This window comes from Phaenicophaeus curvirostris, chromosome 4 (genome assembly GCF_032191515.1).
Source record: "Phaenicophaeus curvirostris isolate KB17595 chromosome 4, BPBGC_Pcur_1.0, whole genome shotgun sequence".
NCBI lineage: Eukaryota > Metazoa > Chordata > Aves > Cuculiformes > Cuculidae > Phaenicophaeus > Phaenicophaeus curvirostris.
In genome coordinates, this window is record NC_091395.1 from 56,735,712 (window position 1) to 56,751,506 (window position 15,795).

At 34.8% G+C, this 15,795-nt stretch overlaps 1 protein-coding gene across 5 annotated transcripts in view; it reads right to left on the reverse strand.

Moving 5' to 3' along the window:
- The window catches only part of PCDH7 (protocadherin 7), a 272,207-nt gene that overhangs the window by 103,711 nt on the left and 152,701 nt on the right, over positions 1 to 15,795 (reverse strand). Inside the window, exon 3 of one of the 5 annotated variants that reach the window (XM_069856193.1) lies at positions 3,182 to 3,220. The exons of the other annotated variants lie outside the window; for them this stretch is intronic. Within the exon in view, the coding sequence (XP_069712294.1) occupies positions 3,182 to 3,220 (39 nt within the window). The remainder of the gene's footprint in view (positions 1 to 3,181; positions 3,221 to 15,795) is intronic. 5 annotated transcript variants of the gene reach the window in all.

Below are 15,795 nucleotides of genomic sequence, written 5' to 3' on the forward strand. Positions count from 1 at the left end.
GGACTTTACTGCTGAGGCATATGGTGCATTCTCAACACTTAGTAGCTGATATGTTGCATCTTTATTTAGTGCTCCCCATACGCAAATTGGGTAAAGGTTTCAAAGAGTGACAAAGGACTTGTGGCTTGACATGTGAAGGTGAGCCTCTGCTGCTGTCAGATCTTTACCCTGAATTCAGATCAGCAAAACCACATTGTTTGCAGTTTCATTAATACATTTGCCAGTATTGAAACTTATAACATTGTTGAGTTTAATACAATCATCTGTGTATTTTCTTATGTGGCAGAGATTAAAAATGACCAGTTGACTATTTTCTTTCTATGTGGCCTCGCTAGAATATTCATAGAATGGCAATATACAATTTGCTACTTTACACTGACTCTGTGCTGCTTACCATTCAGTGATCATTTTCTTACTGAATCTAAGCTTGAACTGAAACAAGTCATCTAACACTTTCTGTACTACTACAGTCAAATGATATTGATATTGCTTATAAAAATATCTTCATTTTTATCTGTAGTTTTATTTAAGTGAATGGACCTGCCACTATAAGGGTTTGTAGCATTAATCCACCAGAACAAACAAAATGTAAAATATAGTATGCATATCTAGTTCTAGGCTTTATTCACTGCCTGTCTTAATACAGTGACTAGAAGACCAAGACAATGTTTTAATATGTAATGGCTATCTCCTTCCAAATTTAACCCACTATGGCTTTGTTGCCCTTATGATCTGGTCAGAAATAAGCATGCCATATCCTATAGTTAAATAAAATGGTGACACAGTCCTCTTTTAATCTTGCAATACCATCTCATGGTTTATAATTTCTTCCTTTACATATTCCACTCATCTTTCTTTAGTAAATTTGTTTAAAAAAAAAAAATAAATGTATCATTATTTAAATTACTACTGATAATTCGTTAAGCCAGCAGCTGTTACATACTCATTTTTCCAACATACTCATGTCTGCACAGTCAACTGAAATTTGTTGCATAGATGGATTTTAAACACATTTATTTTTCATAAGTATATTTTTATTTCTTTTACCCTCTGCCACAGTGTACTTGAAGATGCAGAGTCAACTGCTACGTGACTGGCAGCTGTTCCCTTTTCTAATGAAGAACTACAGATCTCAGATAACAGAATATACAGTATACCTTAATCTAAATGAAAAGCAAAACAGATCAAGGAAGACTAAATGAGAAGCTAGTATGCAATCTCCATACGCCTGACTATTCCCTTTCAGGAGAAAGAGTGACTGAGCTCCTAGTCACTTTTAATTCAAATCAAGTATACACATTGAGTTAACCTATGTTGCTCAAAAGCAAAACATAGGGGATTCTTAACATTTCAGTGTGGTCTGGTTTAATGTCACTGTGATTAGTCCTACTGTAAAATACACACACTATTAAAAAATAAGAAAGTACAGTAAATTTGACACCTTTGGTGTCAAGCTCAAGAAATATTTCACTGGAAAAGAAATGGATTGACGATGCTAATCTACTGATATTCCAGTATTTGTTTGTCAAAGTTGTAGGAGTTATCTACTGATTGTCAATATTTACACTAACCTGTTAACTCCAAATAAAAAACAAGCACTGTAGCATAAAATGTTATTTGTTTAAGTTTTGCTTGTGATTTAGTACATTTAATATTTTTTGTTAAAATAAAAACAAGAATAGGCAACAGAAAGACACATATACAGTACACTTGACAATGCAGTCACAATACAAACTCTGGATGTTTTTTATTCAGTGCATGAATATGTGTTCAAAAATTTATCTTTCCCTAAACAGGAGGATGTAGTTATTTTCTTATAATTTTAAAAAAATCACAAAAAAAATCTTTTCATCCATGTTCCATATTCCTACTGCGAGACACAGTGTTTATATATTTCCATTGTACAAACTACTCTTAGTTAAAATATTTTAAGTGAAATGTTGGTAGATTTAATTAGAGCTATATATTTATTTATTTTAAATCCACTAGATTGTAATGATCCCTTGTCTGCCTTATAGGAAAACATGGGAAAAAAACCACAGGGATTAGGAAACTATTAGTCACATGGACAGAAAACTGCAAAATAAGTTTCAGTATGAAAATGTAAAAGAAAGAAAAGTTTAAAAAAGAAGTAGGAATAAAAATACTGGAAAACACATAATACCAGAAGAAATCTGGTAACAAGTGCACAGTCAGTTGGGTGTGGATTTCCAGCAATTTATACCATGAAAAGAAGAACATTGTGATTTGCAGCTGAATGCACAAAGTCTTCTCATGATAAAACCTGCATTTATTTATGTGCAGTAAAATGACTGGATTGAGAATGGCAAAACATCACTTTGTGTATTGCTGTATGTTTTATAGGCATGGCTTAAAAATACTGAATTTGTATAAGTAAATTAGCTAGTCACTGGGGTCAGCTGATATGCATATGATGCTAACATCATGTAGACTTCCGTTGCCTAAATAGTTAATCACCCTGCCCCCGCCAAAAAAAAAAAGGATCATTAAATTGTGGGCCAGACCAGAATTAAAATAAATACAGTCAACATATTTAATTGCTGTCACTTAAGAGAGTAAATTATAATTCATGAGGACTCCATAATAACATATTAAAATTTGGGGAATTTTTCTTCTGAGTCTGCTGGTCCTATGAAATAAATACCTACTAGCATTTGAGGCATGTTATGCTCTTTTCCTGGAATGTATCTTTTTGCCTAGTTGTACTCAAAAGGAATTCAGTCCTCACACTGCAGTACAGCTCTGCAATAGGATGCAAAGCTCTTAAAGTCATGGCAGTGGTTTAAATGCACGCTCTTACAAAAAGTAAAATTCTTACATAGATATACGCAAAGTCTAGAACTGCGAGAGCAAAAACCTAAACTGACTAGGTGTTTTGAGGAACTTGCTTTTTAGGATGAAATTTTTAAGATGCACCTCCAAGCACACTGGTTTTGACAGGGCCAGGTATGTATAAACTATGTTCAAGCTGTGTCTAAATAGTTTCTGAAAATCATGTATTCTTCTACCTACAAGGAGAGGAGAGGCCTTCTCAAAGCATTCACTGCAATATGGGTGCGAAAGACTTTGTTCTCAGTCAGAGGGTGTTAAAGACCATATGTCCTCATTCCCAGACACTGACACACAAACACCATGTATAGTCTACTTCTAGAACCTTTACCTCTTCCTGAAGTTTGGAATTGTTTGTAGGAGGTCAAGCCTATTTGGGCTAGAAAACATGGTTCCATATAAGAGGATCTTGTTTCATGTTATCTTAGTATTTTATCAAACAACTGTATGACACGCAAACAAAAATAGCCATGGGAATATGGATCATAATCTGAGATGTTCCCCTCCCACATGCAAGTACAGAGCTGCTCATAAATATTATTACTTTTTTGTTTCATAACTTCAGCATGAAGAAAGAATTTGGCAAGCTCAGTGAGTTGGATTTGGATATAATTTATCTGAAGGCTAATCCAAGCCCATCCCCACTACAAAGCAATTTATGGCAGTCAATGAAATAAGTTTAATAACTAATGTAATCAGATCAAATTCAATGACCCAGTTTTTTCTTTACACTAGTAATATCTTGAGCACTAGTTCTTTCAATGCATTTTTTTTCCAGGAAGAATCTTCAAACAACTTAATGAACAGAGAAGAAATTATGTCACTAACTCAGATAAAGACTAAATAGATATTTCATTTGTGTTTGTCATTCACAGCATAAGTTCTGAATGTACATCTCAAGGTGCTGCAGAGACCTTAGGAGGTGCTGAGGGATTTTGATTAGTGTATCCAAACTTACGTACACCGTTTAAAAATAATTAATCTGTAAAACATTCCAGACTTTTCTAATCCACCTTACACCCCCAAAGAAGAAGAAAACGGCTGAATTGTAAAGAGGATTAGTAAATTACTCTGCTTTCTCTATCTACTTATCCACACTGGGTGGTCTGCCCACATAGTCTGTCTGCTAGCTATCCAGCTGGCAAGTACAAACCACTGTCTGTTAAAACTACATCACAGGTGTATGAATGCCATGAAGGATTCTTTTCCTGCACATATCACATCCTCGTTGCTTAACCTACACTGAGCTATGAAGGAAGAGTAAGTTAATATTTCACATACTTATGTCCATTTTCTAACATTTTTTTTCCAAAAGAAAGAAAATTCCAGTGAAATAACACAACAAATACAAAAGTCAGAAAGCTGTTGCGATTATTTTGGTTGTATTTTAGCTGTGGTTTAGAGGAACTTGTAATAATGCCTGCAAGCGAAAAGCCAAATTCCTCCACACTTTACTTTCACTGAAATCTAACGGATTGCACTGAAGATTAACATGGAGTGTTATTTCCATATTTTGCTAGTTTTGTCCTTGTGGTTTTCCTATGCACTGAGCTCCCCATGAAAGAAAAAATTTGTCAAACAAAAATTGCAAGTCATGTACACCTACAAATTTATTGGTGTCCAGAAAACACCCATCAGAGCTTAAAAAGTAAATAAGTGATGTTCATCTAGAAATGCCAATGCACCTAGGCGATTTACTTACTTTGTAGATTCTTTGGTAACAGATATATAAGAAAGAACAAGTAAACAAGATGCATAATTTTCTTTAAACTTCTTCCTTTTTCCTGTCATAGAATCATAGAATCATTAGGTTGGAAAAGACCTTTGAGATCATCAGTTCCAGCCATAACTGTCCACTACTAAATCATATCACTATGCCAGTCACTGGGCATGAACTGAAGGCAGTCTTTCTGCTAAGGTAAATAGTTTGAAAGCATTGACAATAAAGCTATGGGAGGAAAAATTGTTTCTATAAAACTCACACGGCGGCTTTTAGTCATATGACCTAATCATCCTTGAGTAACTGATTGCTGGGATTTCCACCTCTAATTTTCTTTTGAGGGTGAAAGATTGGTAAACAACAGTAGGCAGCACAAGTAAAATAAAAAGCATGAAATCTGCTAATAATGACCACTAAAGGAATGCTGATCTAGCAGACAGAGCAGATGGCCAGATAATGCAGTGCAGTTAACAAAGTCCCTCTTAGGGACCAAGATTTTGCTGTGTGCTAGAACAGCAATAGTTCGCAGGTGAATACTAACTTGAGTTGTTTGGGAATTTATATGTTGGCCTTTCTGAATGGCAGATTTATTTAGTTATTTAATGCCAAGGATAAAATTGTCTTCTTTCCCCATCCACAACAGCAGGTATCAAACTCAATGCTCAGCCATCTAAAGTGGTAGTCTGTTATTCTCTGCTTTGTTTGAAGTCAGTAAGCTATAATTCAAAGTTTAGCATTAAGTTAACACTTCAGCATTTTAGACCTTTATTTTTCATTTTAAAGTGTAGTTAACCTAAATATTTTCAGAGTGTATGCTCATAATTTGTTTAGCCAACTTCTGCTATTTAAAAGGTTTAGTTTCAATTCCATGGCTCTATCTTATTTAGAAAATAATATGGAAGTGTAAAAACAGACAGTCCTTACATTTAATGTAGAACTATATCCCTTAGGAGCAAGCATGTAAGTATTCTCTTTATATCAGAAACATCTTAGTTACCAAAAATACATACAGGTCAGTTGGTAATTTCATTAAAAAAGCTAAAAGATGTTCATTTAACTGAAAACAGTCATATTGCTAAACTTGATGAGAAACTGAACAAGTATCATGTCCATAAGATATCTCAAGTTGAATTTGAAAATTACATTTTATGTTACCAATAGAAAAAAATTCTTTATTTGTTATACACAAGACAGTTACTGGATAATTCTTGGTGGTGAAGGTACTCCCAGGCACTGTGGGAGTGTGAATTTCAAGACACTGTTAAAACTAAAAAGACTTGAACACAATTCGTCTATACAGCTAAATTCTTTCATCACTGATCTATGCTGGCATAAGAGAAACCCATACAAATGGCTTAGAAGATTTTAAAGCAAGCTAAAAGAACCAGGGGAAAAAAAGGGAAGGAAAATAGCTATTCTGAAAATCCTTGTTCACAGTTTTTGTCTAACACCAGAGCATAAGGGGTAGGAAGGCAGCATCAATTAAATGCATTTGTATATATCCATCAATAAGAGTATAAGTGCTTGAAAGATTAGATTAAACTGCATTATTATCAGCCTATCAATGACTCTTAAATGATTCATGAATACTTAAAGGAAGAAGATTACGGATTACGTATCTTTGAGAAATTATAGCAGTATTTGGTAGATATAACTATTCATCATAAAATAATTTCAGAAATGCCTACTAGGTTAACAGAGTACTCTTCAAGTAAAAGATGCTGCTTCCTCTACCATTACTAATGTTCATATGAGGCCTCTATTTCTTCTTCTTTCACAAGTATATTCTACTTCTTTTTATCTGTAAGAAAAAAATCTTGGCAGTTAATTTTCTTTTTTAATATAATTCTAACAACTTATTTTGCATCTGCCACACCTAATTTCAAGTCTCTTAATTACTGACTCATCAAAAAGATGAAAAAGGAAGTGATTGAATTTTTCTAGTTTGCAATTACCTGCAACCCATTAGCTGGTATCAATGCGGCGAAGGCCGTAAAAATTGTAACATGGTTCATTAACTGTGTGGGGTTTTGATAAGCTACTCTGAGTATCTATGTTCTTTCTGATGACCAAGAATAATCTGCACTGCAACAACCTGATGACGTGTTTCAGTGCGTAGCCTATTGACCACCTGCTGTTTAATATGCTACAGATGATACTTCAAGAATTCACAAGAAACTAGGAACAAACACAAAAGAAAAGCTTCTCATCTGAGCTTCAATCTGCATTACCAAAACTCAGCAAGTTATTTGTCTGAAGAAGTTAAGGATGCTTTAGTTAGTAATAATTTTTTTTTTCTCCTCCTGAGCTTCAGAATGAAACTTTTACTTGCAAATAATGAACAACAAAATTAATTACAATATTTCTGCTAAACGCATAATTTAATTTGCTGGAAGAGACCTTAAGACATGGTTACAGAGTAGTGAGAGGCTCTTTAGTGAAATGCACACCAGGAAACCAAGAGTCAATTGAAACAGGGGAAGGTCTGACTGGATATAAGGGCAAAGAACATAACTGTGAAGATATCAAACATAGGGGTAAGCTTCCCACAGAGGTTCTGCAAACTGTCTCCGGAGATTTTCAAGATCCAGCTGAACACAACTCTACTCTGGCCTCAGTCTGAATTTGGGGTTGAGCCCACTTTGAGTATGAAGTGGGATTTCACAAAATCTCTTCCAGTGTGAATTGACTTCAAAGTCAAGGGAATGACAACCATGGACTTCTGAAATTTTCAAATATTTTGTAGATATATAATCTACCTGTATAGATATGTAATTTGGATTTTTAAAAGAAATGAGGAACAATGAACTCAATACAGGTTATCTAGCACATGTTCAAGGGTTTAAATAATTTCTTGTTCTTCTACAAGCAACAAAAAGAGGCAGATTCCTCCAGAGACTCATTCAGAGATGAGAAGTTTTATACAATGATATGCCTGTAAGCAAATAACTTCCAGTTCTGTGTTGTTATAAAATGTCAAGAACCACTTATCTATACTTCAGTTTTAAACCAAACCATTCAGATGATAAACAGCAAATCAGAAATGGCCAAGATGATTTTTACACCTCTTCTGAGCAATGATAAGCTAAACATCCAGTTTTATCTATAAAATGCTCAATAAAAAAGCAGAACTGTAACAAAGATGTAGAATTTGAATCTTTCTGGACTGAATTTGTAGCGCTAACAAGCTTTTTCACTCAGTATCTCACTGTAGTTCTAGTTCTATTCCCAATCACTGGGAGCCTAGATGTCTTTTTCCATGGGCAGCAATTTAATATTTGCCTGCAAATAATTATTGCATTTATTATTTTTAGTTCTAAGAGCACTTTTAAAATAGTTATATAATGATTAAGGCAAACCCTGAGTCCTCAGGCACTTCTAATTTCAGGAAGATATTATATATATCATTGAATATTTACATATGACTAAATTTATGGAAAATGTCTAAATGCAAGATGATGATATTGATTATAATTCAAAGCCTTACTATCATTCCTCCACCCCGCATAAGTTTCCTGGAAGATACATGTTTTTTTAATATACCTGCCTCCTCTGTAAGGTTTTTATATATCACTTACTAGTATGTTATCTTTGAAATATTTATCAGTTTATCCAGAAAAAAAACCCAACAAAAATCTTTCACATATGATTATTTTCAAGACATTAATATAAGCTTCTTTTATCATAGAGCATCAAAAATTTAAAGGGATCTCATGAAGATTCTAAGCATTGTCTTGCAAACATGGCCATTTTCAAAGAATCTTTTTTGTCACTCTTTTTAAAACATGCAAATACAATTAAATTCTGTGACTTATTTGATTAACACGTGCTTTTAAATGACGCAACTTTACCTCTCCTGAAAATCAGGCACTGGAACAGGCTGATCAGAGCTGTAATCCAGCCTCCAGACACGTTCAAGCCCTAGCAAGTTATTCTGACCTCATAGAAGGAGGGTGGACCAGGTGGCCTCCTCAGGCTCCTTCCAACTTGTCTTATTCTCTTTCACATTTCACACCACTCATTGTGGTGTCATAAAAAGAGTTAAGTACCCAAAGGTTTTACTAGTCGCTATAAAATTTATATGCATGACTATCCTTACTTGTGCCCTTTGGAGATTCTCTGTGGTATACTGAAGATGACAGCACACTTTCTTGGTATTTGGAGACCCCATAAGAACTCTCCCTTTTACAAGCAGCCTATTTGGATGAAGGCATTGAGTGTACCTGGATGAAGGCATTGAGTGCACCCTTAGCAAGTTTGCAGATGACACTAAGCTGGGTGGAAGTGTTGATCTGCTGGAGGGTAGAGAGGCTCTGCAAAGGGATCTGAATGGGCTGGACCACTGGGCAGAGTCCAATGGCATGAGGTTTAACAAGGCCAAGTGCCGGGTCCTGCACTTGGGGCACAACAACCCTATGCAGTGCTACAGACTAGGAGAAGTCTGTCTAGAAAGCTGCCTGGAGGAGAGGGACCTGAGGGTGTTGGTTGACAGCCACCTGAACATGAGCCAGCAGTGTGCCCAGGTGGCCAAGAAGGCCAATGGCATCTTGGCTTGTATCAGAAACGGCGTGACCAGCAGGTCCAGGGAGGTTATTCTCCCTCTGTAATTGGCACTGGTGAGACCGCTGCTTGAATCCTGTGTTCAGTTCTGGGCCCCTCACCACAAGAAGGATGTTGAGGCTCTGGAGCAAGTCCAGAGAAGAGCAACAAAGCTGGTGAAGGGGCTGGAGAACAAGCCTTATGAGGAATGGCTGAGAGAGCTGGGGTTGTTTAGCCTGGAGGAGGCTGAGGGGAGACCTCATTGCTCTCTACAACTACCTGAAAGGAGGTTGTAGAGAGGAGGGTGCTGGCCTCTTCTCCCAAGTGACGGGGGACAGGACAAGAGGGAATGGCCTCAAGCTCCGCCAGAGGAGATTTAGACTGGACATTAGGAAAAAATTTTTCACAGAAAGGTTCATTGGGCACTGGCAGAGGCTGCCCAGGGAGGTGGTTGATTCACCTTCCCTAGAGGTGTTTAAGGCACGGGTGGACGAGGTGCTAAGGGGCATGGTTTAGTGTTCGATAGGAATGGTTGGACTCGATGATACGGTGGGTCTCTTCCAACCAGGTTATTCTATGATTCTATGATTTTCATGAAACTTACAGGTGTACTGTTCATCATCACTGGAACTTCTCCCTGCAATCTGATTTAGCTGAAATCATCAGCAGAGCCAAGATATTACAGAACAATAAACAGACACATGTAAAAACACAAGGAGGTGCAGAACAACAAACCATCTTTGATTTGGTTCCATATACAATTAAAGTAAGCAGTAAATGAATCTTTTTCTCCAGTTAATATCCAGTTTATTGCTAATAAATGCAAGGGGAAAATCATGATACTTTTTGTGTTTTACAGAGAAATACACTGTTGTTTGGGTTTTTTTTAAAAAAAAAAAATTACTGATATTTATCTTGCCTTTTCCTAGCATCAGTCTTAAGTAGACTGTTCTGAGGCTAGTTTTACTTTTCTGGAGAATATCAAAGATCTTTTCTGAACAGTACATGCTATTGTAGTATACTACGCTCATCCAATAAATGTTAATAGAAAAGACTATCTTGATGTTTCTTTTCCTTTCTGGGCCTCAATTCACATCTCACTAATACTAGGTACACAGGAAAACATTTAAAATAGAACTTGAAAGCTTCTTCCTAGTTAGAGGCTTTTCTGTCCACTTCATATTATTTTGCTTCAGAATAAACTGAAAATCTCACTTTGAAGTTCTATGGCCACTACCAACTTGGTTTATAAATATTACATTTCTATTTAAAGTGAGCATTAACCTTGTGCAGCAGTACCATCATTTTACACCACAGGACTATATGCCAGGACCCAAAAACTCTGGAAAAAAATCTCAAAAAAACTACTGGAGCTAGTTTCTTATGTTTAAAGAAGATAATTGTATATGCAGTAAGTAATCATTTTTTTTTAAATAGTTGAACTATCGTTAAAATAACTAAAAGCTTCATAAAGTGAAAAGGCAGACTACTTCATGATGCTATTGTAATGAAGTTCCTGAATAAAGACTTACAGAAGTTGGTGTTAATGCAGAAAAGTTTCTTCCTGACAACTTTATAGCAGCTTAAGGAGATAATGTATTTTACTGACCATAACTGTAAGATAAAAGTAATCTTAAAAATAAGTATTAGTGACATTTGCAGAATGGTCTAAAGGATTAGATAAAGAGTTACAAAGTTCTACAATATAATGCTTTCTCTTCTTATGCTATGGAATTTTAGTACAGACTTTAACAAAGTCTGAGAACCTTGTATACAAATCAAAAGTTGTTGCCTACTCTTATTACTAACTGCATAAACTCCAAAGCAGGAATGATGTTTTGATAGCATTTTGGAAAACTCTTTCCCTTATTTTATGCAGTAAAGATGTTTTAATCATTGCAGATAAAAAATGTCAATCTCCATCTTAAAGTATGCAGTACTTGTATTTCTATATATGCCTCTTTTGAAGCAGAGGATTACGTGACACTGTTATATCTCTTCTAGGAAGTGCAGTTTAAGCCCTCTCACTGTACATTGTGTAAAGAAATGGATAGCAAAATTTCAGCATGCTTTGGAGCATTAAATACTGTTCAGGAAAATAAAGGTAGAAAATACTGTTGCATCTTGTCTTACGTTGTTGTCAGACAAAATTATGTGAGCAGGAGAAATGAAAAGGTTGTGCATCTTAGATCACTACACATTCACGTAACAAAAATTGTTCTTAATATGCATTTGACAACTTTACAACGTATATATGTGTATATTGACACACGCTAAATATTTCACATAAAAGTTAAGAAAGATTAAGGAAAGATTAAGATACACTTGATAGAGAAGTATAGGGGGTTACTGTAATGATGCTTTAACGATGACAGTTTTATGCTCCAAAAGATGTGTTAGTGCATTAGTTGTTTGGGGTTTGGTTGGGTGGGGGGGGGCGGGCGCGGAGAGGAGTAATTATGGGAGTGAGTAATTAAAATCATTCTTGGAAATTATTTATGGAAACATTTCAGTTTGCAGGTTGTTTCTACACTTGCAAAGTTGCAAACAATGGAACTCAGTCTCTTGATATCAGCATACTCATTGAAGAATATTGCACACCACCAGTGATCAGTTCTAAAATTTTGAATAGTAACGTTTAAAAAGAGAGAGTTGAGAGAAAGTCAAGAGAAATACAATGTATGATCAGTTTTTACTCCATCAGCAACGTGAGCTAATATGCAAGGAAATTCAAGCATTCAGTTGAGAGTCCCGTTTTCCTTTCCATATCCAGAGTAAACATATTTGCTGAAGGAACAATTAGGTAGATAAATAAGACATGTATGTCTTGTTCTGAAAAAAAGCCTACAAACATGTACTGGATACCTCATGTGCTAGATAAGTTTTTCAAGACTTAATCCTTGTAAAAGTGACTGGTTTTTTGATGCCAAGGGCAGTGAAACCTTGAAAAATCTGCTGAGTAAGCATGGGTCACATAAATTAGAGATGCCTGGAGCCAAACTGAAGTAATTTTTTCTAGGATAAAAATCAGAACAAAAAAACCTAATGAAACCAAACGAAAACAAAAAGCAAATGCATTCTCATTTCTGTCTTCATATCTGGCAAGTTTTGTGAAGTTGTTACAGCAGAGGATACATGGGTACAAATATGTTTGCATGGTAAGAGAACTGCCTAGCTCCGCTTATTCAAAACTTTAAGGAAAATGAGAAATCCAAAAGCCAACAGCAGTATACAACCTATAAGCACCATGCAGGCAGTTAACTTGTTTATGAACCAATAGTTCAGAAAATCACATTAATAACATAGGTATCTTCAACAGTAAATAATAAATAATTTTACTAAATGGAGGCAAAAGCACAGAGAAAAAAAAAAGTCCATCTTTACTTCATGTTTGTCTTCAAAAGAAGATAGAACTTGTCTGTGTTACCTGATTATATGAAATCTCTAATGACTTCTAGCCAAACAACATAAGATTAGTCACCATCTGGCATGATATTCTGCAATTGGAAGTCTCAGTTTTGACTGACTAGACTTAGGCATGAAGCCAGAAGAAGTGGTGAATCACCCTGCATCTCATCAGTCTGATGTTGTTACATCAGAAGCCGGGGGAAGAAGGAAGTTGTTTGTTTTCAGCACCCTAAACCACACAGAAATAAATGGAAATCTCCATTGTTAGCACAGTCATGTTTTGATTAACCTTTAAGTTGTTGTAGCGGTATATATTAAATAGATGATATGCTAAATGCAGCTGTATATGTTAAATAAGATGATGCTTCAGTGAAGTTTATCTCAACTGGAAACAACAGAAATAATTTCTAGTCATAGAAATCTCTAGCATAGATTTATATTTTTTCCATGAAAATCCTGCTATACTAACAGGACTACTGTGGAACTTACTCAAATGGTTTGAATAAATCAACCAACAGTGAATATCTGCAACAATAAAGTAATTCAGAGAGAACATATACATATGGCTGGACTATTGTTTGATGTAATTAAAACAGAAACTGCTTTAAAGGAGAGCTGGACATTGCTAGCAGCACAACAACAAAAAAAAACTAGTCAGATTACTGGTATGAATATAAGCTTTTCAAACCCATTTTGGTGCAAGCTTTATCTTTATTCATACAGCTGACCCATATTACTTCTTCCTGTAATGCAACCAAGAGTCAAAATTAAAGCGATTACAGAACAGGAAGCTTTCTGCAATTGCATATCCAAATATTAATTTCTTTTTCCATAAAGATTTCAGTTTCGATCTGAGAGTATCTGAGTAAACTGCAAACACATCTACTTGGTTAGAACCTTGTGTGTGCTATGAAGAGAGTTGAACAGTTCAAGATACAGGTGAAACAGAAGCAACTCAATATTCTGACTCTAATAATACATACAAGAACTTTGTACCTGAATAAACAACATCTATGTTTCAGTCCATCAGTAGTTGTTTAGCAATTTTCAGAATTCCCGGTTGTTAGGCTTTAAAATCTCCAAACAGATCCATGCCATGTGCTAAATGTAAAGCTGACATACGAAAATTCATCAGAATTCAGAAATACAACAAGCTTGCAAGTATAGAAACTTGTATGAAAACAGATTAAATATATTTTGGCAGTTTGAGATCAAACTGAAGACAAATTCATGCTTGTAAGTAATGTCTGTAAGTAGAAAACAATCTGTTAATATGCAATTATGTTGAAACATGATACCTGTTTCAAACTTGACAGCAATACCATTATTTTTTTGTAAATTATACTCTTCATAGATGAATATAAGAGAAGACTAAAAGGGATACGTAGTTTCCTGTCTACTAAGTCTTCAAAATTGAGTGTAGATAACTAATTTGTATTCCAGGATGAGGAGCAACTGCCCTTGAATGAAATTGGAAGCTTTTTGTGTACCCTTCTAGTCATATAACTTACTACTGGAGAAGCTAAAGGGATTTTTTGCTGCCAACTGTCCTACCAGTTGATCACTCCATTCTTTAAGCATCATAAACACCACTGTGGTTTTGCTCTCATGGGCAATTTCATGTAAGCATTTTGTTTTACTTATATGACAAAATTAATTATTTTTTGTGTCATTTAAGTTAGATCATGAAACTTTTGCCATGGAAATATTATTAAAAAAAATTATAAAAAACATAAAAAGTGCATTTTGATTTGTCTTTTTAGGCAAGATGAATGTAAATCCTTGATTTTCAAACTTTGATAATTGAATCTTCAATTTAAACAACATACTTGCACATATTTCAGAGCATGACTTTATATATGGGTATAAATACATACACTGGGTACTGTTTAAAAAGTCAGTATATATCAAGATTCATTGCCTTAACCTACTTCTTATATGAATATGGTGTGACTTTTGATAAATGTTATCATATAAAAGCAGACCACTATATCTGCTGTTGGACATGAATACAAAGATTTCAAACATTAAGAGTGACTGGAAGGTTTCTCTACCATTCTTTAAGTGGATTAAGTCTTTGCAGCCATTTTCGTGTTTAAAATCTTCTTTTTCTAGTCGAAGAGCATAACTGACTAAAAATGCTCAGATATGCCGTTTGAAAGGAAAAATGAATCTTTTAAACATGTAAAATCACCTATAGTGCTCTTACGAGACACATGAAGATAAGCTAAAACTGAAAAAGTAAAAAAAGTAGATTAAAAGTAGATCATGTCACAGAACTGGATTACATTTCTTACTTTGAAGTAAGAGGTACTTTGGAGATGCTTTAGAGATGTATGCTCCATGAAACAGTGAAAATTAAATTCCTTTCAATTACAGATGTAATCAAATGACAATTTTAAATAAATATTATTTAGTTCCATTAGAAATAAGTCTCTACAATATCCATTTCATTGGAATGCAGCTCAGTAAGTATAGTGTTTTACAAGCAGTACTTCTGTATACCACAGAATTAAAATATTCATACCATTATTTTATGTGTTTGTTCTACAAGAAAACTCCTATTCCCTTAAAAGTGTTTGTATTTTGTCATTCTTGGTGTTCTAGAAAGGGTTTTAGTGTGTATTTTTATGAGTTGTGAAGCACATTCTAAAGTATGGTATTAAGACAGAAAAAAACCTAAGTCCTCCTGATGTTTATTTTTTATGAACATCCTGAGCTCTGGAATATACTTACTTAAAGAACTTTTAAAATAATAATAATAATTTCACAATTCTCATGTGGACTTCTTCAAATCTTTCAAGGTCCTTGTGAAATCATGCATGTTAAAATTATATGAGCTTCCGAGTGTGCAGTTTAGAAAGCAGGATTCCCACTACCTATACAAGAATCTTATCTACAAGAATTACATTTCTTTTATGTATTTTTTCTTCTGAATTAATGACTTTTGCATTTCTCCCTGCATTATGCCACACCTTTGGGTGTGGAAAGACTCTTAAGTCTACTGCCTCCCATGAAAGAAGAAATGGAGCTTGAAGAATCTTCAAATAGAATTTCTGTATTTCCCATGAAAATATTCTAATAGGCAGCACAAACACTATGTGATTATAGTTACACAAAATATAACATTTGGTCTTGGCTAACATTCTCCCTATCAATTCCAAATACTTTCTTGTCAAGAAAAAAACCCAAACAAACAAACTCAAACCCATGAAAAATGTACTTACCATAAAGACAAAACTCCGTGCCCTTTATCCCACATGAAAAGAAACATTTCC